The following is a 27717-nucleotide window of genomic DNA, read 5'->3' on the forward strand; positions in this document are numbered from 1 at the left end:
GCCAGTGTCTCCCTTTTATGGATGTTTGGGTTGGATGTTTTATCACTTGCATCTGAAAGAATCCAAAGATGCCAAGCCATTTTTATCCAAGGACAAAAACCAATACTCTTTCTAATTCTCTTTGTCAGACAAATCCCATAAAACTCTTTCTTCCTAGAGAGCTCTAAAACCAGGGCATGAAGCATCTACTTCTCTTACAAGTACATACATTTTTCAGGTCCACCAAAGTGTCCACTTACTTATAAAGAGTCTCTTGCCTCCACCACAATCAATTCTGCTCATCTTTTCAACCTTGAGACAATTCATGATAATTCACAAACAAGATACTTCACTCTCATCTCTAAACACTTAATGCCTTGCAAACAGGAAACAGAGGTGAGTAAAAAGGGACTCTCCTTCCAGGCAGAGAAGCTCATGAGCAATGGTAAGTGCAGGGGTAGTATCTAGCTGAAAGTTTATCCACTATGCTGGGATGAATGGCCAAGCTGGAAGACCGTGTCTTTCTTTGGAAATAAACAAGGTCTGACCATAAAATCACGAGGGGGAATGCTCTCTGGTCCAATGCTAATTTCTTTTAAAGTCCCTGTACCCACCAGAGTGATTTTTAAAGCAAATTGCTTTTTTTTTTTTTTTAAATCAGAATTTACTCTTTTTAATCAGGTTGTTAAATTAAACCTATAGAAATATTAAATTAAATCTGTGTTGAAGCTCAAAGTTGTGTGGAATCAAGATTATGGTCGTCATTAGGTGAATTTAATGCAGAGGGTGGGGCCTGGCTTTAGCAAATCTTTAAAGTGATCCAGAACAGGAGGACCATTCCTCTGTGTTAAAGGCTGAGCTGGCCATGATCAGGGCATCAGCCAACACATCACCTCTTTATGAGGCCTATTACAGTGCAGTGATTTGGGGGGGTTAGGATGAGTCTTTCAAGAAATACTCGTCTGAGGGTGAGATTTTGGAGAAACCTGACGTTGAAGTCCTTGGATTCACTGGCAGAAAATGGCAAAGTATGGACTAGAAAAATCTGTAGCCTTCTCTGGTGGGCACCTACTCATCCTGAAACACAACAGTGTCATTAACCAGCTACAACAGGCACTGCTGGCTGCCAACCCAATCAGTATCACTTCCTGTCTTCCTCCTTCCTAAAAGAATGCTGAATGGGTAGTGATGGTGGGAAAAGTTTGTCTTGCTAAAGAACTAAATTTCTTAGCCTCCCTTGGAGAAATGGTGTGGGAGTGGGGGAGGAGCTAACTGTTGGCCAAAGAGATAAAAGCAGGATTATTGGGTGAGGCATCAGTAAAGCACCTTAAAAGAAGGGCTGATTCCACTGGCAGGCACCCTTTCCCCCATCCTTCATCATTGTTCATCCTGCTTAAGATGTGAGAGGTGATGGCTGGAGCTGTGGCAGCCATCTTGGGACCATGGAGGTACCTTTAGAATGCAAATCACATGCTAAGAATGGCAGAGCAAAAAGACAAATGATGCTGAGATGTTGTAGAACCAGCTTCTTGGCCTTGTGCTGTTATAAGAGAGAAGACCAACTTCCTGTCTTGTTGAAGCCACCATTGGTTCGGCCTCTGACACTAGCAGTCAAATACAAGCTGCATCAGATTAGCCAATTAAAATCAAGTATTCTTATTGGTCAAGAATGGCACCTTCACCTCTGGTCACCTTTAGCAATCTGAATGCTCGAATTGAATACATTGGTTTAGGCTCCAATTCAAGGGGCGCTTATCAAGTGATAGCTTCACTGAGTACAGGGCAGGAAAAGGGACAAAGGAACTGGAAGATCTAGACTCTCCCCTCAAAGAGCCTATGGTCTAATGGGAAAGGCAGGTGACAGCTACAGAAAGAGATTTTCAGCAACATAAGGACCTCTACAGTCCACAGCCAAAGTATTTCAGAGAGTAAGCAAATGCTGTGGGATTTCAAAGAAGGGAAACGCTGCTTGTGTTGGGGCAGCCCCAGGACAGATATCGGGCTTGGCTTGGGGCAGTGCAGGTGAGGAAAGGAGCCATTCCAAGTGAACAAACAGCTTAAATAGAAGCTTAGAATGAGAATGAAAGTGTTCAGGGGAGAATGGGAGTAGCCTCAGAGGTGACAGAGATCCCAATGAGGCAGGACTGGGGTGCCGGGATGAGGAGCTTGGACTTGACTGTGCAGCTGAGACGAAACTGCTATTGGAGCAAGGCTGATCTGGGGTGTCAGGAAGAACAGACCGAGATGAGAAGGAGGTGGAGACCAAGACTCAGGTGAGGATCCAGTAAGAAGGCTGACTGTGGCCTGTGGGTAGAGATGGGGTTCAATGGCTCTGGCCAGGGTGGCAGATGGGATGATGGGAGCAACAGTACCACCATTGTCCCTTCAGCCAAGAGTCACTCTGGACAGAGGGACAGAGCAAACTGATTCTACATCATCCCTCTTCTCCTCCCCTGCAGGCAGGCTCCCTGGATGGGAACTTTGACATTCATACTCCTCCACCCCCAAAGAAAAACAGAGTGTGAATCTGGCATCCATACAAAAAGAAAGATGCTAGCCCCAATCCAACAGATAGTTCAGGGTTCTAGACACAAGATCATGATGACTAGAATGTAAGAGATCTCAACTGCCATCAAGAGGTCACAGAATTGGAGTGCCCATCATGGCTCAGCAGAAATGAATCCGACTAGTATCCATGAGGACGCAGGTTCGATCCCTGGCCTCACTCAGTGGGTTAACGATCGGGTGTTGCTATGAGCTGTGGTGTAGGTCGCAGACGAGGCTCAGATATGGCATTGCTATGGCTGTGGCATAGGCCAGCGGCTACAGCTCCAATTTGACCCCTAGTCTGGGAACTTCCATATGCCGCAGGTGTGGCCCTACAAAAGACACACGCACAGAAGTCACAGAATTTGTAAATTCGCACAACCAGTATGGTTGAAGAATATGGACGTTGCTCAGAAAACTAAATACAGAACTACTATAGAATCGAACAATCCCACTCCTGGGCACATACCCAGATACAACTACAGTTGAAAAAGATATATGCACCAATATTAACAATAGCCAAGACATGGAAACAACCTAAATGTTCATCAAGAGATAAAGGGATTAGAAGATGTGGTACAGATACAGAAAGGAATAATACTCAGCCATAAAAAAGAATGAAATCATGCCATTTGCAGCAACATGGATACAACTAGAGATTATGGTACTAAGTGAAGTAAGTCAGAAAGAGAAAGACAAATACCATACGGTATCACTTACATGTGTAATCTAAAATATGGCACAAATGAACCTATCTACAGAACAGAAAGACTCACAGACATAGAGAATAGACTTGTGGTTGCCAAGGGGGAGAGGGAGGGAGTGGGATGGATGGGGAGTTTGGGGTTGGTAGATGCCAACTATTACAGTTGTAATGGATAAGCAATGAGGTCCCACTGTACAACACAGGGAACTATATCCAATCACTTCTATCTATCGATAGAACATGATGGAAGATAACAGGAGAAAAAGAATGTGTGTGTGCCTTGGTCACTTTGCTATACAGCAGAAATTGACAGAACATTGTAAATCAATGACACTTTAATAAATTTTTTTTAAAAAAAAGAAATCACAGAATTCTAGGATAGCCTGGGCTCCTGGAAGGTTCCTCGGGGATCATCTCACCCACCAGTTTTCAAAGTGGGTTCTGTACAGCCGGAGGGTCCACCACACAGAAAGGGGATGTGGATGGAACCAACACAACTCTGCTTTTTCATGTTTCATGCATTGAGGATCCCATGTATCCTGCCTTCCAAAGCAAAGGGTCACTACTAAGTCTGAAAGCCACTGATGCCCCAACTCCCTCCCTCATCTTACTGAAGCCCACTGAATCCTGAGCTTCTTTTTTGGTCACTCCCATCAATCTTGTAATGACTCAGTTATGGTTTACTTTTCCTGAACAACCTCACAAGCATGTGTCAGTGCTGTTCCCATTCCCGGCTGGACCCCCAGCTCCTGGCACAAGACCTACCACAAGGTAGGTACCCCAGAAGCATCTGCTAAACAGAACTCTGAAAGGGGATGGAGGTGACTTTCAGTGTAACCTTGGTAGAGCCACAGTTACTCAAGCCATGGCCATGCCCAGTTATTGCAGGTGACCAAGCTCGGGCATGTGGTAACAGGACATCCTGAGCAACTCTGCTCAGAGCTGCCAGCTACGTGTGGCAGGTCTTAGAGTCTGTGCTCCAGCCCTTCCCATGCCGCTGCCTCCAGCCTGCATTACAGCTCGCCCGCATCTTACATTCGAGCAATGATTCAAGCTTGTCAAGTGCATCATATCCATCGTTGTCTCTCCAGCACCCAGGCTAGCTGAGAACAGGCACTTGCACTGCCCTCCTGCCTCTCTTCACCAAATTCCTGATTTTTTAAAACATCTGGCAAGTCTTTGAAAATGAAGTGGGGAATGTGCAGATGGTAAAATGACTGAGCTAGAAAAATTCTCCATTCTGGGAAATCTCTGGTGAATCTCCAAGGAGTGGTGTTTTTCTGCCTGGTGCTCATTTCTTTTCTTCTCTCTAACATGAGAAAGTTGGCCACTTAAGCCACTTCCGAGGGCTGCATCAATGCTCCATGTACTTATAGAAAAAGGGACTTGTGAACTGTATAAACGAGGGACCACATTGCAGGTACCAACTGTGGTTTCATTCCCCATCTCCGAGCCCAAATACCTGTAGAACCAGAATTCCTATCCAGGTCTGTAGACAACAGCACGGTCCACAGGGAGCAGAAGATGCAGGAGAGGGCTCACTGTTGGTTTTATATGAGATTCTAATGATCTCAACAACTACATGGCATGGGTCTATGTGTGTGTGTGTGAGAGAGAGAGAGAGAGAGGGAAGGAGAGAGGGAGAGAGACAGAGGGAGAGAGAATGTGGGAGTTGCCTCCACTGGACAGTAAAACTCCCAGAATGACCTTTCTGAAGCCAATCAAATCAGTTTCTTTTTTTTTTTTTTTTTTTTTTTTTTTTTTTTGCTATTTCTTGGGCCGCTCCCGCGGCATATGGAGGTTCCCAGGCTAGGGGTTGAATCGGAGCAGTAGCCACCGGCCTACGCCAGAGCCACAGCAACGTGGGATCCAAGCCGCGTCTGCAACCTACACCACAGCTCACGGCAACGCCGGATCGTTAACCCACTGAGCAAGGGCAGGGACCGAACCCGCAACCTCGTGGTTCCTAGTCGGATTCGTTAACCACTGCGCCACCACGGGAACTCCATTTTTTTTTTTGTCTTTTTTTTTCAAATCAGTTTCTTGATGTCACAGCTCAGGACTACTTTTTTCCACTAGGCAACTCAGTTCCAGGGCCTCTTCTTGGGCCTACAAAAATACCTGATGCCTTCTAAGGGAAAACTATCGGCTATAAAACATGAAAAGAAAACGGCAAAGCCATAATTAATAACCGTGTAATTCCGTGGCTACAATCTGCACCACGAGGTCAACATCATGAATTGTTGACTTCCATATTCAGAGCAATTTCATGACAGTTGCGGGGGGGAGGGGGTTTAGGGAGGCTGGTTCGATTTTCCTCATTTTGCAAGAATTCCTGACAACACACAACCATGCGAGAGAAACCTGGGCCCCTCATAAAACAGGTGAGATATACACACAGCAAAATAGTTCCCAAAGCAAAAGCATTACAATTTTTTTCCAGCCAAAATATAAATGTCATGGGGCACGTTCGGCTGTGATGTGGGATGGGCCCGCCAAAGAAAGGGTAGAGATTTGGAAGATGTTAAAACTACCTACATGACAGTCTACAACATTTTAGCTGTCAAACTCGGGAGTTCCGACAGATGTTCAATTTCTGACAATTCTGCTGAGCTGATGTAGGCGCGTGTGCGCGCACACACACACACACACACACACACACATAGTGGCTGCCTGTTGCCCCCCGTTCTGCTGCAGTAACAAGTACTTCCCCTCACTCCGTCCAAATGAAAACAAACTAAAGCTTTCCTTGATATGTGATGTACGATCAATAACCTCCTACTTCTCTCCTCATAGAAAACTCATTTTACTTTGAGGAAAACATGAAGAGTGATTAAGATCCATAACAGAGACCCTGTGAACAGAATACATAAGGATTTCTAGCTGGTCCCATCGTTGCAAAGGAAAACTTCTGGCAAACTGAAGACCTGGCTGGGAGCCTGTGCCTCCCACCAGGCACGGCCCATCTCTCCAGGGACTCAGTGCAACACAGGCCGACCTCTTTGGGGTGGGGCCAGAATGGATTTTCCAGCTGAGCTGAGGCACCCCGGGCTTTGTGAGCCTCTGCACTTGCGTTTTCCTTCAGAAGGCGTGTGCTCAGGCTGGGCCACCAGTTCCTCGAGGAAGTCCCACTAGGAGCCCACGATGGAGGCCCCTGCCTTTGGCGCCAGCTGGAAGCTGGTGAAGGCGCCGGCTGCAGTGTGCAAAGCCCACAGAGGATCTTGATGATCCAGAGTTTATCTCCGCCCATGATCACTTTTCTCTTTTCTGAGTAGATGATCCATGGGCTTCCTGACTTTCAAGGAGCAGCCTCTGAAGCCCAAATCAAAATGCTTGGGGAGGGGGTGGGTCCAAGGGGAGTCTGTTCCCTCCCATGGCTGAAAATGGAAAGACGGAGGCCAGGGTCAGACTCAAGTTTCCATTGAGACCTGAGAGGTTGCAGGGGAGGGAAAGAATCACAGGATATGTCCAGGACTTGGGGAGCCAAAGGCTGGGAAATTTCTACATCCCGATGGGTCTTCAGATGGGGCCCCTGTGAACTCTTCACACCCTGCAGATGTTCCATCCAGGTTCTCAAAATACTTGAGCACCAACAATGCTCATAGGGTGGTAGTGGGAAGCCCAGAAAGAGCATGGGATTAGGAGTCAGACTTACTCGGTGGCCTTGGACAAGACCCTTCACCTGTCCCACCCTCAGCTTCCTCTTGTGCAAAAGTAGGGTCTTAACACCTACCCATCCTACTACACAGGGCCGTCATGAACAGAAGTAGGAACAGAAATGGGACTCTGTACACCGTGCAAGTCTAAAGAATTGATATTAACAAGGCATGGGAGGGTTCAAAGTTACAGCCAGTGCAGACCGAGAAAGAATAAACATCTGCTGTCCAGTGGGCCCTGCTTCAGTTCCCCTCATCTGGCAGGTGAGTTTGTTCCCTCGGGAACGGGGAAGAAGAGGCAGACCTCAGCCAGTCCATAGGGACATTGGGTTAAATCAGCTCAGATCAAGTATCTGAATCAATGTGTCATGCTGGTTTTGCCAATCACAAAACTGAACTAGGTATTGGTAGTGGTGGGAGCTTTTCCTATCCCATCAGTGCCTGGCACCTAGGAACCACTGACCTATTTCCTGAACAAAGGATTGGACAGCAGATGGAGAGAGACCCACAAAACCACCAAAAATGAGTCATAAGAGAAATTAGACAAAGGTTGCTTTACAGCTCCACCAATGCCAATCTGATTAAATCAACTGATTGTTTTCCCCCACCCCCGGAGAACTGACCAGCTGCCTATCTGCACAGCCTAGACAGTCTTAGTGTCATCAGAATATTTAAGGAATTTTCAATGAGTCACATGGCATCCTGGCTACAGGCAGCCAACGCAGTTGATGGGAGAGCCTGAGGATAATGCACCAAGTGGCTGGGACGGCAAGCCTGGCTCCTGCACCTCCACTGCGTGGCCTGGAGTGAGTCCCTGAGCTTCTATGAGTCAGTGCCCATAGCCTGGCAGTGCAACTGACACTGACCTCAACGGTGGTGCTGGAGGGCTCAATGAAAGAACACTGGGAAACTGCTCAGCACAGATCCTGGCATGTGGCAGACCTCCAGAAACGGGACCTGGTGTCAGTCACAACTAAGGGAAGAAAACAAAACCATGTTCTTTTTTCCTGGGGCAGCATAGCATCACGGCGGGACACCAACCTGGGGACTCTGGGAGCTGAGGCTGGACCCACCATGATGTCAGGACTTTCTACTTCTAAAGCTCAGGACCTTCTCTCACTCACAAAACTCATTCATCTGCCTGTGGCTGGGGGGCCCCACACAGCCATCCCCCTGGTTCTCAGGTGAGTGAACTATTTATATAACCTGACAAGGACTATAATTATAAATGTTTCAGATAATCACGCAGTGAGACGCCCAACAATAAGAGCTGACGTGCATCAAGCATTCACTCCCCCAAACTAAGTTTGCCAATGTCACATCACTTCATTTTATCCGCAAAATACTCCTCCATGAGGTGGGCACTCTTACAAGGGAGGAAACTGAGGTTTGCAAAATCCACCTGATACCCAGACCGAAGGCAGCGGGGCTGCCCCAGGAGAGGGGGACAGGCTCCTTCCTGCTCCAAGATCCAAGAGTCTCTGCAGACACAGCTTTCAACCTTGAATTAGAGCCAGGTGCCACCTCACAGGAAGAAATGGCATAAAGGAATAATGAGCAATCCTTCCTTTTCTGTTCTTCAAAGAGAAGCAAGCTTTGAAAAGGCGAGATTTCCAGGGTGGAGATGCAGAAACAGAGGAAGAAGCCTAGTTAGTTAGTCAATGGTTAGCCCCGGGCTCCTGGTTTGCTGTTAGTGAAGATTCATTGATTCATAGTTCATTTCACAGACCACAAATATTTATTCCATGCCCACTATGGGTGATTGAGGTGAATAGATCAGACAAGTACCCCTACTTGAATGGACCTTACATTCTATGGCCTCCTTAACCCCCTAAACAAATACAGTTAAGCACCTACTATGTGCAAGGTATGGTATGAGAAACATGAGATGAAGAAGACACAGTCTGACTTGCATGGACTAATAGGTGAGTGAACTATTCATATAACCGGACGAGGACTATATAATAGAGGTTTCAGATGATGCGGCAGTGAGAATCCCGACAATGATAGCTGATGTGCATGAATCCTTCACCACCCCAAGCTAAGTGCATGTAAATGTCATGTCATTTCATTTTATCCCCAAAATAATCCTATGAGGTGGGCATTCTTACAGGGGAGGAAACTGAGGCTGAGAAAGAAAACCTTCCCCAAGGAGGCACAGCCAGTAAGGGATGATGCTGGGATTGGAACTCAGGCTTCTGACCCTTGGTTACATAACATAATATATTATATTGAAAAAAAATATATTATGTTGACTGCTCTCCATTGCATTAACCATTAGACATCTTGGCGAGTAGATAACACCAGGAGCTCCCCTTGTGGCTCAGCAGGTTACAAACCCAACTAGTATCCATGAGGATGTGGGTTCAATCCCTGGCCCCCTGGCCCTGCTCAGTGGGTTAAGGACCCAGCGTTGCTGTGAGCTATGGTGTGGCCTGCAGACATGGCTCAGATCTGGCATTGCTATGGCTGTGGCCTAGGCAGGCAGCTGTAGCTCTGATTTGACCCCTAGCCTGGGAACTTCCATATGCCACAGGTGTGGCCCTAAAAAGCAAAAAAAAAAAAAAAAAAAAAAATTAAAAAATTAAAAATAACTTAATACCCCATGAGTCCCAATATCTCAAAGTCACCATCGGGACTGCTCCTTTCTGTTTATGCACAATTGCTTTAGTCACAAAACTCCTTAGGAAAAAAATAAACATATTTCTTTAATCCAGAGGCGAGCAAGTTTTGAACGCCAGACCCTTGAAAGCCACAGGTGGGCATACGAAGGAAGGTTGGGATGTGCCAGGCTGGACAGGGTTACTTTGGATTCAGAGACAGCTTTGATAAGTTCTACTTCTGCTCCCCTGTATCAGAAATGCCACCTGGGAGATGAGAATGCAGCTGTGGAGGAGGAACAAAAGGAAGAGCTTTGCATCTGGCAGTGAGCAAAATTGCAAATCATGGTGCAGGGGGTGGGGGGGAGCCGTGTTCACCTCTGAAGCATCTGGTTGTTGGACCCTGCATTCTACCACTTCTGCTCCTTTTGGATCCTGGAGGCTGAGCCTCCCAGGATGTCAGAGCAGAAAGAACTTGCTAATCCTCCAGGCCAGTGCTTTTCCAACTCTATCTGGCAAGAGAATTCCCTTTCTAAATGCATTTAATGTGGAAGTCCAACATAAAACCAGATGAAAGGTTAACAACTCTGAAGAAGTGTGGGGCTTGGGGGTGGGAAACCTCCCCTCTTGATCTTTGCCAGGGTCCCTAAGGCCTTTTATAGGACCCAAGGCTCATGAGAGCCCAGACTGAAGTCACTGATTTGGCCCAGTTCCCTCAGTTTGCAGATGGCAGACCAAGGCCTTTTTGCCTCCATTCCCTTGAGAAAACATTACTGTGGTTAGTGCAGTTCCCATCAGGCACATCAGTAATGCTTGTTCACTGGGCCTGAAACAATCCCCGGGGGTTGCAGGCAGAAATACCCCCACAGCTCAGGATGCGGTGGGCGGGAACACTTCCCATGTCACACGACCCAACTGATCACTTCCTCTTCCTAGACAGTCCTCTGTTGACTTTGAGCATATTTCTGGCTCTTTTTTTTTCTTTTTTTCTTTTTTAAGGGCCATACCTGCGGCATATGGAAGTTCCCAGGCTAGGGGTTGAATTGGGAGCTGCAGCTGCCAGCCTACACCACGCCAGATCCGGGGCACACCTGCGACTTAACATGGCAGCTGAAGGCAATGCTGGATCCTTTAACCCACTGAGTGAGGCCAGGGATTGAACCCGTACCCTCATGGATACTAGTTGGGTTCTTGTTGAGCACAACAGGAACTCTCTGGCTCCCCCTGGCTCCTTCTTAAGGGCGGTTCCTCTTCAGACTCCCTTTTTCAGGTCCTCCTCTTCCGCCCAGGCCAAGGAAGGGCTCCGTCTTGGTCCTCAGGTCTCTTCTCCATTCACTCCTTATGTGACCTTGTCCTTTTGCTAGTTTTAAAAACCACCCATGTGCTCCCAACTCCGAAATTTATATTTCCAAACCATCCTCCCTCCTGAACACGAGCCATGAGTATCCAGCTACCACTGACATCTCCGCCTAGAGGCCTAAAAGGCACCTCAAACTTAGCAAGTCCCAATCTGGACTCCTGATCTTTCCACTCTCTCCAAACCTGCTCTTTCCAAGATCCTCCCCACCTAGTTTATGGCAACTCCATCCTTCCCATTGTTCAGGCTGAACCCTGGAGCCATCCCCGAGTCCTCTGTTCTCTCACACCCCACACCCAGTGCGACATCTTGCTGACTCTTCCTTTCCATCGTGGCCCAAACCCAACCACCTCTTAGCGCACCTCCACTGCTACCGCTCTGGTGCGGCTGCCAGCATCTCCTGCCTGGACTGCTGTTACAGCCTGCACACACCGGTCCCCTTACCATTCCTCTTGCTTCTCTAGAGTCTAGTTTTGCCCAGCAGCCAGTGATCCTTTTAAATTCTAAGTCAGACCTTTAAATCCTAACTCCAAATCCTGCAATGGTGGTGCAGGCCACTAAGAGCAAAAGCTGAAATCTATAAAAGCCTATGAGGACCTACCTACCCAACCTGGCTCCTCAGGCCTCTCTGCTTTCCCCTCTTATCTCTCTGGGCTCACTCACTCTTCTCCACCACAGGGGCTTCTCCGGTATCCCTGCCTCAGGGCCTTTGCACTGGCTGTTGCCTCTCCCTACAGATATTCACAAGGGTAAATCCTTCCCCTCTCTCTGTACCAACATCAAATTGTCAACGAGACCACCCCAAGCACACCATTTATAATTGCAACCCACCATCCCCAGCCCTCCAGATTCCGCTTTCTTTGATTTTTTTCCACAGCAGATATCAACTTCTAACACCCTTTATCACTGACTTATGTTTATTGTTTAGGGTCTCCTTCCACTAGAGTGCAAGTTGTATGAAGACAAGGATTTCTGTCTGTTTCTGTGCTGATGTACGCTAAATGCTCAGAACCATGCTTCCTCCACAGTAGGCACTCCATAAACATTTCTTGAATGAATGCATGATTATTTTGCAGTTTATAGATCACTTTCACATCCAATGATTCCCGTGAGCCTTGAAACTCTCCTGGGTTTTTTCAAATAAGAAAACAAATCCAGAGAGGTTAAACCACTTGCCTGAAATTGCACAGCTTGTTCCACAGAGGGCCTCATGCCTCCTTCTGTCCTTTTTCCTTTTTGTTCTTTTTAGGGCTGCACTGGCAGCATATGGAGGTTCCCAGGCTAGGGGTCAAATCAGAGCTGCAGCTGCCAGCCTACACCACAGCCACAGCCAAGCAGGATCCGAGCCGCGTCTGCGACCTACACCACAGCTCACGGCAACACCGAATCCTTAACCCACTGAGGGAGACCAGAGATCGAACCTGCATCTTCATGGATACTAGTCATGTTCTTAACCCGCTGAACCACAATGGGAACTCCACCCTCCTCTATCTTTAAACCCTCAAGAGCATCTGACTTGACCACAATGGTGCCAATGTCTCCAAGGCTCAGAACCCACCCAGCTCTCACCTGCCTCCCCAGACTCATATCCTTACTTGCTGGTTCCGTGCACAGGCTGCTGATTTTTTCCCAAAGGAGTGTTTGTACGCTTTCACTCAAATGAACTCATATATCTGGCTTCTAGGGACCAGCTGACATACACATAAGCTTCCGGGCCAGTTTCTGACCCAAGGCCCTCCTCCAGAATACAGAAAGGACACTGACAGGCCGCCCGCCCCGGCCCTCTGTGAACACACATATCACAATTGGACATTCCATTAGGAATGAGGGAGGAGGTACAGGCAGACAGCAGGGAGGGAGAGAGGCACTGTGCAAATCTAGAAGAGGCCCTTCTTGTTCTTTCTTAACAACCACGGGCTGAAATTGAAGTTACTAATCGCAACTGTTAAAAAAAAAATTTTATTATAGTTGATTTATAATGTTTTGTCAATTTCTGCTATACAGTGAAGTGACCCAGTTATATATATATACACACATTGTTTTTCTCACATTATCCTCCATCGTGTTCTATCACAAGTGACTAGATACAGTTTCCTGTGCTATATACAGCAGGATCTCATGGCTTATCCACTCCAAATACTATAGTTTGCATCTACTAACCCCAAACTCCCAGTCCATCCCACTCCCCCACCCCTGGAAACCAAAAGTCTGTTCTGCATGTCCACAAGTTTGTTTCTTTTCTATAGAAAGGTTCATTTGTGCCCTACATTAGATTCCAGATATAACTGATATTATAGAGACTCTCACACTAATTGCAACTTAATAACAGCTTCTAGTCTCCTGCTGAGAAATTTCTTTCAGGCCTGAGCCACAGGAACAGCTCCATAGCTAGTGTTATTTGTCTCACCCATCACACCATGAATTGTGTATCTGCTCATGATAGTTCCTTTTTGCTCAGGCTACTGGGAAGCTCGAGAGCAGCAAACCCTGCTTCTCAGGTCTTTGGACTCCAAGATTTAACACTAGCGGCTCCCTGGTTCAACCACTCACAGACGGCAAGCTATGGGATTTCTTGGCCTTTGTAACCATGTGAGCCAGTTCCTAGAATAAACTGCATTCTGTTTCTCTCAAGAACTCTAATATTCTCAATCAGTAGCAGCTTTTTTTTTTTTTTTTTTTTTAGTTTTTACGGCCACACCTGCAGCATATGAAAGTCCCCAGGCTAGGGGTCAAATCAGAGCTGCAGCTTTTGGTCTACATCAAAGCCACAGCAACACCAGATCCTTAACCCCCTGAGTGAGGCCAGGGGTGGAACCCACATCCTCATGGATACAGCTGGGTTTGTAACCCACTGAGCCACAAGGGGAACTCCCAATGGTAGCTTTTACCATTACTAAGGGTTGATAATAGTTTTCCAGTGTGTGGCCTCTTTTGACACTTGGGACTTTCTATGAATACCAGAACCTGGTGGTATCATGATTTCGTGTTCTTATATGAAGAAACCGAGGTTCAGAAAGGTCAGGGGCCTGTCCAAGGCCCCACAGCATGGGTACTCACTGGAGGGCTCGGGCACCCTCCTGCACCCCATCCTGCCCCCACCCCAGGCTTCCCAGTGGCTCCCCAGCAGTTCCATATGACGGGGCCATCAGAAGCTATACAATTGCCAGCTTGTTCTCAGTCTATTCCTTAATCCACAGCTCTCATGCTGTGAGAAAGGAAAACCTGGAGCAGCAGCCGAATCCGCAACAGCAGTGGAAACAGGTGGGGAGGCGAGGAGGCGGTTGAGACGCAGAGAGAACCGGACACCCCACAACTGGGCCCTGGAACGGAGCCTTTGGCCTCTCACCTGCCCCAGCCTGCCCATGATCTGAAGAAGAAGCATCCAGAGACTCATCAACTGGCCCAGAGAATGGCAGCTGCAGAATGGAGAGCAGAGGGGTGGGGGCGGTGTAAGGAAGACAGAGGAACAGATGCAGAGCTGAGAGACCCTGGCATCAGGAGGAGGTGCCTGGCACATCTCCCCTGCCCACCCGGATGGCACACTCCAGGGTGGGAAGAGAATTCCCAGCCTTAACCCAAATCCCACACCAGGCCCTGAAGGTCTGGTGTCCAGGGCGGGGCTGGCCACAGCCACGCCTGGAGGCACAAGGGAGGCAGCTGGACCTCACCTAACACCTGAGGAGCTTTGTCCTCAGCCGGCCCTGTGACGACGTGGTTTCTCCTAAGTGGTTCCCATCCCTGGGGCTGCAGTTTTACCCCTGGGTGGTTATCTGTGAATCAACTAAACCTGCCTCAGGCCTGCCAGCTGCTGGAGGGCAGGGGACACGTGTAGATTTGCACACCAGGGTGCACGCAGGCCAGAACCCTCCAAGTCAGCCCATCGGAGGGGGGGAAAAACCATGCACGCTCCCCAGTACTGAACAAACACACACACCATCCCTCCTCCCCCCAAAAAACCCCCACTGAATCCAAGCAACCTCAACCTCCATAAGGCCCCAGTCACCCAGCAGAGCTGCCTCTCCGGGTTTGCTTTCAGATGTTAATGCACTCAGGAAACTCAATTTATTCTGCCTCCGGCACACCTGATCTTCCCAGCCACAAGCTAAGGAAGATCTCTGCAAGCTTCCAGATCAGAAATCCTCTGCTGTGAGACGTCTGTAGAGTCAGACCTGAGATACTACACCCAGGTCGTAAATTAATCTCCAAAACTGCTGCCTGTGGATAAGGTGCCCCCCTTTGCCTCCCTTCTGGAGGATGCAGAGACAATGCATCACAGTGGAGGGGAGATGGGCTAAGAATCCAGAAACCTGGGATGCTGGTCCTGCTCTGCCTTGTGACCTTGGGCAAGGCGGTATCTCGCTCCAGGCCCCATTCCCCCATCTGTAAGATGTGAGACTTGAACCAGATGCTCCTTTCTGGGTGTAGGTAGGAGGAAGCTGGAACGTGATGTCCCTCAGGCTCAAGTTCAAATCCCCACTCTGCTATTGCCTTAGCAACTCTGGGAAAGTAAACGTTTCACAGCCTCAGATTCTTCTTAAATAAATGGGGTGATAGCAATACTCTGACTGGGTCCCCTTCTCATGTTCGTCCTACCCTTCCTGTCTGCTCTCCTTACCGCAGCCAACATGAGCTTTTTAGAACATAAATCTAATCATGGTGTCTCCCTCCTTAAAACCTTTCAAAGGCTCTCCACTATCGTTGGAAAAAGACAGACTCCTGAATCTGGAAGATGCTTAGTCTAACCTCTGACCAGCTCCCCTCACTTGGTCCTCTCATTCCAGCCGCAATGGCTGCTCTCCTCATCACACTCCCTTCTGCCACAGGCCCTTTGCACCTTCTGTTTGCATTCATGGAATACACTCTTCTACCTTCTCAACCAAATACACCATGCTTCAACTCACTCAAGTCTCACTTCTTTTCTCCTGACTATATCAAAAACCTCAAAAAAGACTCCTTCAGCCCTATGTATCGCTCCCTTGCAGCAAGTGTCACAGTTGTAAATTTACATCTGCATGATGATCTGATGACAAAACTAAGTCCACTACGGGCCTGCCATCTCCATGTGGGAGGGAACTATGCTGCTTAACGTCTAACACAGTGCCTGTAGAAAAAGTCTTAATGAGCATAACAAAATCCAAATAAATGCCAACATTTCATAAGAAATTTCTACATGCCAAGCACCTCCCGACAGCCCTAAGAATTAGGTTTTCTTATTTTTCTCATTTCACAAAAGGGAAGACTGAGTAACAGAAAGGTTAGGTCACTTGCCCAACATCACACAGCTAATTAGTGGTCAAATCACATAAGTGAGGTTCCTGGCAAACTATTTAAAGCCTTTCACTCAATAAATGAAGCGAGGTACAGGGAACAGATCTCTAAGCAAGGAGGCCGGCACTTCTTAAGCACTTAGCAGTGGTAACTGCTGATAGATAGTATTATCATGTGTTCAATAATATTCAGAGGGTTTTACATAAATCAATTCATCCTTCCCATGACCCTTTGAGAGGGAGTACCACCACTATCCTCACTTAACGGATGAGGAAACTGAGGCTCAGGAAGATGAACTGGCTTGCCCATGTCGCCTGGCTTACAGGTAGTAGGGAGTTTGTCCACCTAATCCCAGAGTCTGGGAAAACCCAGTCCGTGGTTCTCAGCGAGGACACAGTCCCCCACCATGCCTCAGATCTTGCATTCAGTTCTGGTGAGAGACCCGTGTTCCTTCTGGCCCTGAGCCTAGCCAGCTAGACAGAGGATGGACCCAGCTCTTTCCCTGGAGACCACAAAGCTACCGGCTGCTCCAGGGCCTTGGCTGAGAAGGCTCCCTAGCAACTGAGCAGTGACTCACGGGGCAGCCGGGGAAGAGCAAGGCAGTGGGGGCGGAAAGGATGGTCATCAACCACGACCACCAGCACCAGGGCGAGCCCCGCCTCTGCTCCACACACTCCTCAGGCTGCCCTGGAGTCCCTCTGGGAGCCTCTCGGAGGCTCCCAGGCACTGGATTGCATATGACCACCTGCTCTGGAGACCAAATTCCAACTCTACCCCATAGTAGCTGTGGCATCTGGATCCAGTCACTGAACCTGTCCAAGCCTCAGCCTCCTCCCCAGTACAATGGAGGTAAGAAGCACCCTCTTCACAAGAACAGTGTGAAGATGAAATGAGGTGATGCGTGCGAGGGCCTAGCACAGCACCGGGCTCAGCACCTGTTAGCTCCCTGGTAGATAAAACGAAAGGCGAGAGCAGAGGGGGGGAAGAGAGGCACGAAATACAACTTGCCTTGAGCAGCCATTCTTTTGGATTCATTTTTTACCCATACCTGAGAGCTTCACACCAACTCACTGGTAATCCATAGAGCACCCACTTCTAGAATAGGATGATCCTAACAGTAATTTTTTTTTTTTTAGTCTTTTTACAGTAATTTTTTAAAAAGGATACCAGTTGTTAAGTATGTACTCTGTATGAGACATTGGGAAAAACGCTTTGCACTTTCATATAACTTGGACTTTCATAAACATTCTATAAGACAGTCCAAAGCCAGACTGCCTTGACTCACATCTGACCCCAACACTTACTAGCTATGTCACCTTAGGCAAATTCTTTACCTTCCTGTTCTTGAGGTCCTAATCTATAAAATGGGAGTAATAATAATAGCACCCGTTTCATAACCTTGTGGTGAAGATTAAAATGGTTAATATAGGATTTTCCTGGTGGCTCAGCAGGATAAGGATCTGGCATTGTCACTGCTTTGACTTTGGTTACTGCTGTGGTGCAGGTTTGATCCCTGGCCCGGAAACTTCTGCCTGCTACAGACATGGCCAAAAAAATAAAATAAAATAAAATAAAGAAAATGAAAAATAAAATGGTTACTCTACGATGGTAAAGATGTCTAGCATTCTACCAAAAATTGATGCCCCTCCAACAATGTGGAACTGTGCCCGGGCCTGGGTGCCCTGCCAGGGGCCAAAGGTCCCAGCCCCTTATGATCTGGTGGAGGCCACGTGACTAGACGCTGGTGTTTGGAATGTGGAAAGAATTAATATACCCACATCCAAGACGACCCTGGAAAAACCTTCCAATCCTCCACACTCCTGTTGCCCCCAGTCAAGGAAGTTCCTGAGAGTCAGGTGTTCCAGAGGGCAGACCCTCCATCAGAGTCCAGGGAGCAGAGTGCCTCCTTCTCCTACCTTCAACCGGACTCCCATGAATGAGAAACCAACTTTCATTGTGTTCAAACACTGAGATATTAGGGTTTATCTGATGCAACAGCTTGTATTACCCTAACAAATGAAGAAACGGACACTGAAGTGGGGGGTTTACATATGTAGCGTTGGCTTAGAAGTCTGGTAGTGGGTTATGACGTTAAAGTCTGGAAAACCTGGAGGCCCATGTTATACAATAGTAAAATGTTTGGTTAAACTGTCACCTATGATAACTTAGAAGGCAGAATGCAGGAGAGCCTGTAAGCTCTAGAGAAAAAGATTGAAAAATAATGGGTAAGAGAGTTTGCTGACTGTTTCTGGCTGAGTTTAGCAAGGTATTAATTAGGGGAAGAGAGGAGCTCAGGCATAAGTTAATCAGTTTGCAAGTAAAACTGGAAAGGAATAGTGAAGATACAAAGAAGACAGCTATTCCTAGATGCCAAAAAAAAAAATAAAAGACTGAAGAGACTGAAATAAATATCAGACGAAGCATATAAACTTCCCACCTAAGCCTGATGACCTCAAGGTGGCTGTCATTAAGAGAGAGATAGAGGTATGGAGTTAAGAAAGCCAAGTAGTCCAGGCTTGAGAATCAGGTCTAGGAAATAACTTTGGCTCTTGGCAAGCTAGAGATCACAGATGAGCATCCTCCTAAATTGTTGAAGGAATTGCATTGGCAAAATCTATAAGCCTGGATTTTAAAAATCTCTTACTGTTAAAGCATTAAAACAATTCTTGGGCCCCTTAAAATTCAAGGGCAGGAACTCGGTTACAAAGGATTTAGAGTCTCAAGGAGGTCATATTCCTCAAGACCCATTACAGGTGGGGCCAAGAAGAAGAGTGGACAAAGAAACTCTTCCCACAGGGCAGAGCCACATTCATGGAAAACAATGAACCAGGAAACTGCTCCTAGAGAGCAGAATCAGGGCTTAAGCGAGGAAACTTACCCACTTCTAGGGCTCAATCACACAAGGTCTGCTTGGCAAGATTTCTAGGGCATGATCACACAATGTCTGCTTGGCAAGTTAATGGCAACTACCAGGGCCAGTAACTTCTGTATGTCTTCCACTGTTGCCTTTTCCTAATGAGTTATCCTCCAATATGGTAGATGGGCACAGAGTGGAAGATAATGAGTCTCCTTTGGTTCAGGGGTCCCTGAACTATGAGGAGCCACATTCAACCCCATGGACAGGATAATTCACTCAAAGACCTTGAACTTTAAGTTGAAAGCAGTGATTGGATAGAACATGAACATCCTCCCTTAAGGAAAGCGAACCATGTTTTGTGCGTAAGAAGAAGGATGCATACAGGTATTTGGTGGCCAAGGGGGCCAGTGACATATCTTGGCCATTGATATGTGGACGGAGTGATGAAGAGACTTTTCAGGCTTAGCCCATAATACTTTTCTTAAGATCCTCCACCCTCTCCTTCCTCCATCTACTGGGTGGATAAATGTCCAAGGAAGGCCCTAAAGGCCACATGTTGAGGATAAAGTAAGTACACTCTCCATCAGTCTTGATACTTAAATGACCCTCTGCCCCTTCCCACCACACTCCTCTCCCAATCAGACTTTAGTGAGTAAGAAATGACCTTCTACTGCATTAGCTCCTAAGATTTGGGGATTGTCTTTTATAATAGCTAATGTAATTGTAACAATTATAATATATAGCACTCTTCAAACAGTGCCTGGCACATAATAAGCACTATACAAGTGTAGCCATTATTATTATTATAATACATCTTACAGATAGGGAAACTGCAAGTTGTGGGTGTGTCTGACTCCAAAGTCAATTACTATTTCATATTCACCTCTCAGTAGATGATAATCAGACCCATTTTATAGGTAAGTTCGGTGGCTGGCTCAAGGTCACAAATAATAGCAGACCTAGAATTAGAGGCCTTTCTTCTATTCAAAGGCCATTAGCAACCCCACCCCAACCCCAGATCTATGGGTTGGCCCCCCATTGTTTTCTTTGGTTGTCATTTTCATGTCGTGTTTCAGGAAACACTCTATTTACAAACGCCCCAGCACTGAACCAGCAAATCTTGAATAGAAAACCAAATAACCCTCCACTGACCCAAATTCCAAGTTTTAATTTACTTTGAGATAGTTAATTAAAAACGTGCTCTGTGAGCATAGACATTGCACGGCTGGCTGTCGAGATAGCTTTTGCTGTTTTTTGTAAAAAGCTGGTTTTCTTCTGTGATGTTTTTGTCCAGCACAGCAAGGCTGTACCATGAAGAAGAACCATCTTGGGGGATGGAGCTGGAGGGTAGGGAGGAGAACGATGGAAAACTGCTGAGTAAGCATGTGGTTTATGGAGCAATAGAAAAGCCAAAGACCTGAACAACAACTCACCAAACCAGTGCCAGTGAGGCAAGGGCTCATGTTAATTAATGTTTATAAAGTGATTGGGGATCCCAGAAATGAAAGAGACAATTCCAAATCCCCAGCATATTATTATTCTCACCAGCCTGAATAATCGGTTTTTTAAGGAAGCCATTTTTATCGAGTGCCTACTATACGGCAGTTGTTGTCACACACCTGATCTGATTTAATCCTTTTAATCACCCTATGTGGTAGGTTTTCTTCCTTTTTTATGTCTTTTTATTCTTTTGTAACCCTCACTGTGCTGATAAGAAAAAACAAATTCAGCAAAATTAAGCTAGAAAGTGGCAGAGCCGAAACTTCGAGGCTAGATCTTTCCTTTTTTTTTTTTTGTTTTTGGCCATTTTCTAGGGCCGCTCCCACAGCATATGGAGGATCCCAGGCTAGGGGTCTAATTGGAGCTGTAGATGCCGACCTACGCCAGAGCCACAGCAACTCGGGATCCAAGCTGTGTCTGCAACCTACACCACAGCTCACGGCAACGCCGGAACCTTAACCCACTGAGCAAGGTCAGGGACCGAACCCGCCAGCTCATGGTTCCTAGTCGGATTTGTTAACCACTGAGCCACGACGGGAACTCCGAGGCTATATCTTTCTAAGTGTAAAGTCCTCTCCTTCTCATCACACCATACTGCCTCTTGCAGTGTGCCCTTCAAATGCTTTCTGCATTTAAAACAAAATTTCATTCAGTGATGTTTATAGCTTTTTTTAATGTCTTCTTTTTTTTAACTGAAGCGTATTTTGCAATATAGTGAAGCACTTAAGTTTATATGTGTGACAAGTGCACATACCTCCGAACCACCTACACCCCTATCAATATAAGGGACAAATCTATCATGCCAGAAAGTTCCCTAGTAACACTTCACTAAGGATGCTTTTTTATTTCATTTTATTTTTTTGGCCATGCCCAAGGCATATGGAAGTTCCTGGGCCAGGGATCAAACCTGCGCCAAAGCAGCAACCCAAACTGCTGCAGTGAAAATGCCAGTCCTCCACCTGTTGTGCCACAAGAGAACTCCAAGGATGCATTTAAAAAAACAACAACAACAACAAAAAAAAGCAGGCAATAAAATGAGCTAATTTCCTTTGACCAAACAACCTACAACCTATTCATGACTTTAGCACTGAGGCTGTGCCCGTGGGGTCAGTCTCTGTAGTGGGTGCACTGAATTATTTGATGTTGGGAATATCAGGAAGGGATATCCATTTAAAATTCTGCAGCATGTTGGCTCCATCCACATTGAACACATGTGGATGAGTTAATTGAGATGAGAGACAGATAAGGGATTATGTTGTATCTAAATTATCATGACTACCATCACCATTTTGGCTCCTAAAGTGTGTCAGGCACCAGACTGTAATACTTATAATCTCATTTCATCCTCATAATTGTTACCTCTGCTTTATAGCTGAGGAAATTGAGGCTCAGAGAAGTTAGGTAACATACCTAAGAACACACAGCGAGAAAAATGGCAGCCTTGAAATTGAAATCCAGGGTCTGATTTCAGAGGCCTTGACAGATGTTGATTACAGAGGTTGAGAGGTAAATTTTATATCTCAAAGATTGAATGGGCCAATTATATTCATTCAACAAACACTACTCCGCATCTTCTAGGAGCTAGGTGCTGTGCTGAGTGATATGGGGGGAGATACAAAGATGATGAAGATATAACCTCACTGGAGATGCCTCAGTGTGATGGGGAGTCACTTAAAACAAGGTTGGGGTCAGGACTCCCAGTGGATGTGGAAAGGGTGTGGAAGGCCTAGGTTTGGGGAGGAGGAGAGGAGCTGCATCAAGGAAGGCCTCATAGAGATGCCAGGAAGATGACTCTTGAGCCAAGTCTTCAAGGATGGGGGGCAACTGTCCAGCTCTGAGTGGGGTTAAGGTAAAGTGACTGACACAGACAATGATGTGGTGAAACACTTCTGTCTGCTTCTTATTTAGCTTTGGCAAAATTAAGCCAAATTTTTAAAAACCCCCCAGACAGGCAATAGTCACTGAGGTCGCTCAGCTGTTACCCCAGCTCTTCAAAACAGCTGAAAATCAACGTAAGAAAACAAACCAGCTCTGAATAAAACAGTCATCACAGAGTTCATGGCCCAAGCCCACACCTTGTGATTCTTGAGAGCCACCGCGTTCTCACTTAGAGCCAATTTTCTTCTGTTTTCTGAGTCCCGTGTGATCTGTCTCATGAGTCCTTGGGCCTTAGCAGCAACAAATTAGGAAGGTGGGCAAGTGCAGAGACGGCAGTAAGAAGGAGCCACCAAAGTAGAAAGGCTTGAAAAGATGATTCAAGGAACTCGGAATTCAATAGTTTCCCAAGAGCTTGCTCAACTCGACAGACATCTAATAAGCTCCAACTGTGTACCAGGCCCTCTCTTAGACTTGAAAGAGGGTATAAAAACATAAAATCCAGTACTGCTCAGTTCAGCTTGATATGAACAAAAGGTATTAGGAGAGAAAGACTGCCAGACCATGCAGGGCCTCGGTTCAGGTGTATAGGTAATGAAGGGCAGGGAGGATGGCCGGAAGGCAGGGAACTCATCCATCACTACAGAGCAAGATGCTTAAGTTCCTTGTCCCTATGTTTCCTCCTCTGTATAACAGGGATAATAGTAGCTTTTCAAAGGCATGTGGAAGATTAAATGGGTCAACAATACAAAGTAGTGTTGGATGTGTGTTAGCTGTTAGCGCTGTAGCTCAGGACTTGCTCAGTCCCTAGATTTAGTAACTGCTCAATAAATGCTGATGCACAGATGAATTCACAAATGAAGGACCAAGCGATGCCACTGAGTTAAGTGAGGGGCGGGAGGTGGGGGCAGATCGTGTAAGGCACAGGCTCCTTAATAAGGCTGGCAGATCAGAAAGACTGTCATGCAAAATAGTTGAAGAAATAGGTTTGATGTTTAATGTATGTTTCAGATACCTGGGACATTAATTACTCATTCCTTACCTCTTCTGCCATTTTTAACAACCCCAAGGAAAATAGATCACATTGAAATTACAGTGTAGCTCATACTAAGGGATGGTGAAGGGGCCCTGAAACCTAGGAGCTAAGCTCTGTGGTGTGGGAAATGCTGTGATGGCAGCAAACCCCAACCGCCACACACTCGCCCTGCCCAAAACCAGCTCTGCGGTCTCCTCCTTCCTCAAATGATACTGACTCCAAAAAGGATAAACACAAGAACTGTCTTTAAAAGATGTTAAAGATCATAAAAGTAAAACCAATTGGAAAAAAATCTAGAGGCTGCTCACAAGGAGCTACAAGAGGAGCTGGGGTTTATAACAGATCTAGGTTTTTATTTTACAGATGAGGAGACTGAAGGCCAGAGAAGGAAGGTGAGTTATGACCCAAAGTCATAACATTAAGAGAATGACAAAGATGGAGGTGGAGCAGTGCTCCAGTTTACAGCATTCCCAAACTGGAGCTGCAAGGGGAATATTCCTTCTTGTGGAAGGAAACATGTAGGAGTAGGAGGAGGTTTCAGTCCGGACAGCAGGGAAGGGTTTGTGGGGCCAGTAGACTGTAATGGGAGAGGGAAGAATGGGGTGGTGGGCGCAGGGCAATGGGAAGAAAATTAAGCCTCTCTGCATTTTATGGGGGTAGGGTTTTAAACAAAGAACTATCAGGCCCAAAGCCCCTGGGTTTTGCAGGTGAATCCTCCTCCTCTGGAAGAAGTGGACACAAAGACCAGTGCCTTTTCCCGGATGTTCCCATCTCATCAGGATTTCACAGGTGGAGGTGGGCAGGCAGGCATGGGGAGCCTCACGGGTACTCTCCCTTTCGAGGCTGCGCCCCCAACTGGCAGCAGAGGGGGAAGGGCTCTGGCAGAGAGACCAGAGGAGCCTTGCCGATCGACGTGGAAATCGCCATTCTGTCCCCACCTCACAAGCACGCGCGAGGGCGCGCGCACACACACACACACACACACACACACACACACACACACGCTTTGCATCTTCCTTCCCCTCCCCCAATGGTGATCACAGCCAGGTGAGGGGCCCGACCGCTGGAGGTTTGTTTCAAAGAGATTCTGATGGAACTGCTCGCTTCTGCGCACACTCACGGGCACACTTACATACACCCGCACGTACTCGCGCACACAGATTCTCACATATACGCACACATTCCCATGCACACACTTGGCACCCCCAGAGGCCGGGCAGCGCCCGCTGCATTTCTGCTTCAGCCAGGGGGGAAACTGACAGGCAGCAACATGAATGAAATCTGCCCAGAAAGGCTGCATTTCAGCTCCAACCGCGCAACCTCCAGCCAAACCGCCGAATATGTAACAAAGTTTTATTTCGCTTTTGGAGTCTCCAGTTACGCTTCTACCATTTCCTGTGGAAAATTGAAGCTTTGAAGTGTCTAGCTTCGGCTTTCGCAGACGGGCAGGCCCGCCAGCTTGAGCTCTTGAAAACAAGCGCTCCTGGCCCCACCCCCTCGGCCGCCAGAAACTGTAGGTTCAAACCCACCCATCTCCGGCCTTCAAAACAGGGGGTGTGAGAAGGAAAGACAGAACCTGCTGGAAACGTCCTAAACTGACAATCCCTTCGGAGCCCCACCCCATTCCCGTCTTGACCCGGTCCCTAGTGGCGCCCCTTAAGCCAAGGGGTGACAGCTGCAGCTCCCTGCCAACTGACAGCGGCAAGAGCTGGGAGGTCGGAATTTAGGGGCTGTCCATTGCACAGCACCAGCTGTGCGCTCTGGCCCTCAAAAACTGCGTCGGAAAAACTTGTGACCTGTAAGTCTGACTGCTCCACCCTCTCACCACACACACCTCTCCACGACTGTTTCTAGGCCGAGCGAGCTCTCAAATATCCTGCCTGTACCGCCGTGGGGCCTTTCCATCACCCTCACACGGATAGTGTATCCGAGGGTGCTGGGAAGTGCACGAACTGGGCGGCGGAGGGAGGAATGCCTCCTCCCAGTTCCACGGAGCCCAACTCACGCGCCGGAGTATTTGGCATCTTCAAGGTCAAAAAACAAAAAAGCAAACACACAAACAAAACCCGCAGAGCTCTGGCAGAAATATGTATTAGGCGCAAACGATCGCAAACCTGGTGATCCCCCCAACGTGGTGACGGGTTCTTCCCACCGCCTGCAGGAGGCAGCCGCCGCCCCGCCCCGAAGCGGGGGCGGAACCTCGAGCTCTCCAACTTGGGAACCCAGCCGCAGCGTAAAGTACTCAGATCCCGAAAGCTGGAGGGGTGGGGTAGGCAGTTCCGACCTCCTCCAGCTTGGCTGTCCCCTCTGAGACTTGGGACAGCAGCGGGCGGCCGGAAGGACACGGAGAGGGGCGGGAGGGAAACTTAGGACGAGAGTTGGCCGGGTTGGGGGGGGATGGGTGCAGGACCCGCGCGGCCACTTACCGCTGGCGTTCTTCCCGCAGATGAGGTGCTGGTAGGGCTGCAGGAGCCCCCAGATCTCGGAATCGTTGTTGACGGTGTGCTCCAGCGTCTCCACGGTGAACTTGGGCGTCTCGTGGAGCGCGTGGTGGTGGTGGTGGTGGTGGTTGGCTGAGGCGGCGACCGGTGGGGCTGCTGAGGCGGCAGAGGCAGCGGCGGCTGGCGGGGCGCAACAGCTGCTGCCCCCGCTGGCGCTGCTGGCTGCGCTGCAGGCGCCGCCGCTCGCCGCTCCCCCTCCAGGCGTCTCCCGCTCTTTATCCGCCGCCGGGGCAGCTCCGGGGCCCGAGCCCGGGCCTGGGCCTGAACTGGAGCCTGGGCCCGGGCCGCTGCAGCTCCTGGGCAGCCCAGAGGCCACCACCCGCGCGTAAATGTCCCGGAAGAGGCTCTCCATGCAGGCCGTCAGGTAGATGGCTGCGTGCTCGTGGATGCGCAGCGCCACGCGGCTGTCCACCATCCAGCGATACACGCGGCCCACGGAGAAGGTGAGGCCGCAGCGCGCGGATTTGCCGCGGCCCAGGCGGTCGCCACCCGCACTGCTCATGTTGTAGAGGGACAGCGCAGCCAGTGCGGCCGCTGTGCAGTGTGCCGCCAGGCCCCAGGACAGCACGATCTCCATGGCACTCTGGATCTCGTACTTGGTGCACTTGGCGAAGCGCAGGCTCAAGCGCTGTGCCTCTTTGGCGATGCGTACCAGCGCCCGGCTCACCAGCGTCGACAGCTTGGCCAGCGCGTCTTTGGGCAGGCCGCCGGGGGCCACTGGGCCTGCCCGGGGATCCCGTGAGCGCAGGAGCAGCGCCTCCAGCTCTTGGAGGGTCCAGGGAACCTCGTCGAGGTCCGGCAGCAGCCGTGAGCAGTGCTGGCCGGCGCAGTCCAGCCCTTCGGAGTCTTCCACCAGGGCAGTGTTGACAGTGTCAAAGCTGTTGTGCCGGCTGTGCATGGAGTCAGCTAGAGGCGGCCAGCAGCTCCCGCCATACGGGGACGCCGGGTGAGAATCGGAACAGCACAGGGACAAGTTGGAGGAGCGCACAGAGTCCGCCGCGCCACCATAACCCGAGTCCAGCGTCAGATCCTCCAGCGTCCGCACCACCGGCTTCTTACCTCTCCTGGCCATCGCTGCGCCACTTCATGCTGCGGCCGCCGGCGAGCGGAGGGGGAGGAACAGCGAAGAGCAGCCGGCGCTGGGCGCGGGAAGAGCCGAGTCCGTGACGCCTCGGCTCACTTTTCCACCAGCTGCTACTACCAAGTGTTACTACTTTTGGCTACCTCCCCGGGCCGTCGCCGCTGGAATACACTGGGCAGACCAGAGTGTCATCTTCCAGAGCCCGGGCCAGAGCTGGGACGCGCTGAAGAGCAAGCCAGGCCAGGAGAGAAGCTCAAGCTGGGCTCGCGCCTTGCTTGCGAAATAAAAGTGTCTGACCTGCTCCCCTCTGGACCGGGCTGGGCGCAGAAGCCACCGGGCGCTGGCCTCGGTGTTTGTAGGACGGAAATAGACCCTGATACCTCTGCGGCAGCAGCTCTGCCGGCAGCTGGCTCTCGACTCTCGGCTCCCCAGCTCCCGGCTCCCCCCGCTCCAGGCTCCTGGCCCGGGGTTCGCTCGCCGCTCCCTCGCCCTGCACTGAAGCGCAGCAGCGGCGGCAGTGGCTGCAAACCCAACCGAGCCCCGCAAGTCCAGGCTGCCAGCTGGGCGGGCGTATGTAAAGCAGGGTGGGCGGAGAGCCAATGGGATTGGAGGATGCTAATTAGTTCCTTTTTTACATATCCTCAGCTCCACGCAGCCCCGCCCCTCAACACAGGCCCGCAGCCGGTGACTGAGGCTGCAGGAAGCGGCGAGCGGGGGCCTGAGAATTGGGGGCTGGGGCTGTGGGAGCGTAGAG

General features: G+C 48.8%; 1 protein-coding gene across 3 annotated transcripts in view; it reads right to left on the reverse strand.

Annotated features, from left to right (window-relative positions):
- The window catches only part of ABTB3 (ankyrin repeat and BTB domain containing 3), a 316107-nt gene extending 288610 nt beyond the window's left edge, over positions 1 to 27497 (reverse strand). For all 3 annotated transcript variants that reach the window (XM_047786462.1, XM_047786461.1, XM_047786463.1), the window contains exon 1: positions 25808 to 27497. In XM_047786462.1, coding sequence (XP_047642418.1) covers positions 25808 to 26954 — 1147 coding nt within the window. In that variant the 5' untranslated portion in view covers positions 26955 to 27497. The remainder of the gene's footprint in view (positions 1 to 25807) is intronic.
- Positions 27498 to 27717: the final 220 nt, after the last annotated feature.

The sequence above is a fragment of the Phacochoerus africanus genome, chromosome 7 (assembly GCF_016906955.1).
Source record: "Phacochoerus africanus isolate WHEZ1 chromosome 7, ROS_Pafr_v1, whole genome shotgun sequence".
NCBI lineage: Eukaryota > Metazoa > Chordata > Mammalia > Artiodactyla > Suidae > Phacochoerus > Phacochoerus africanus.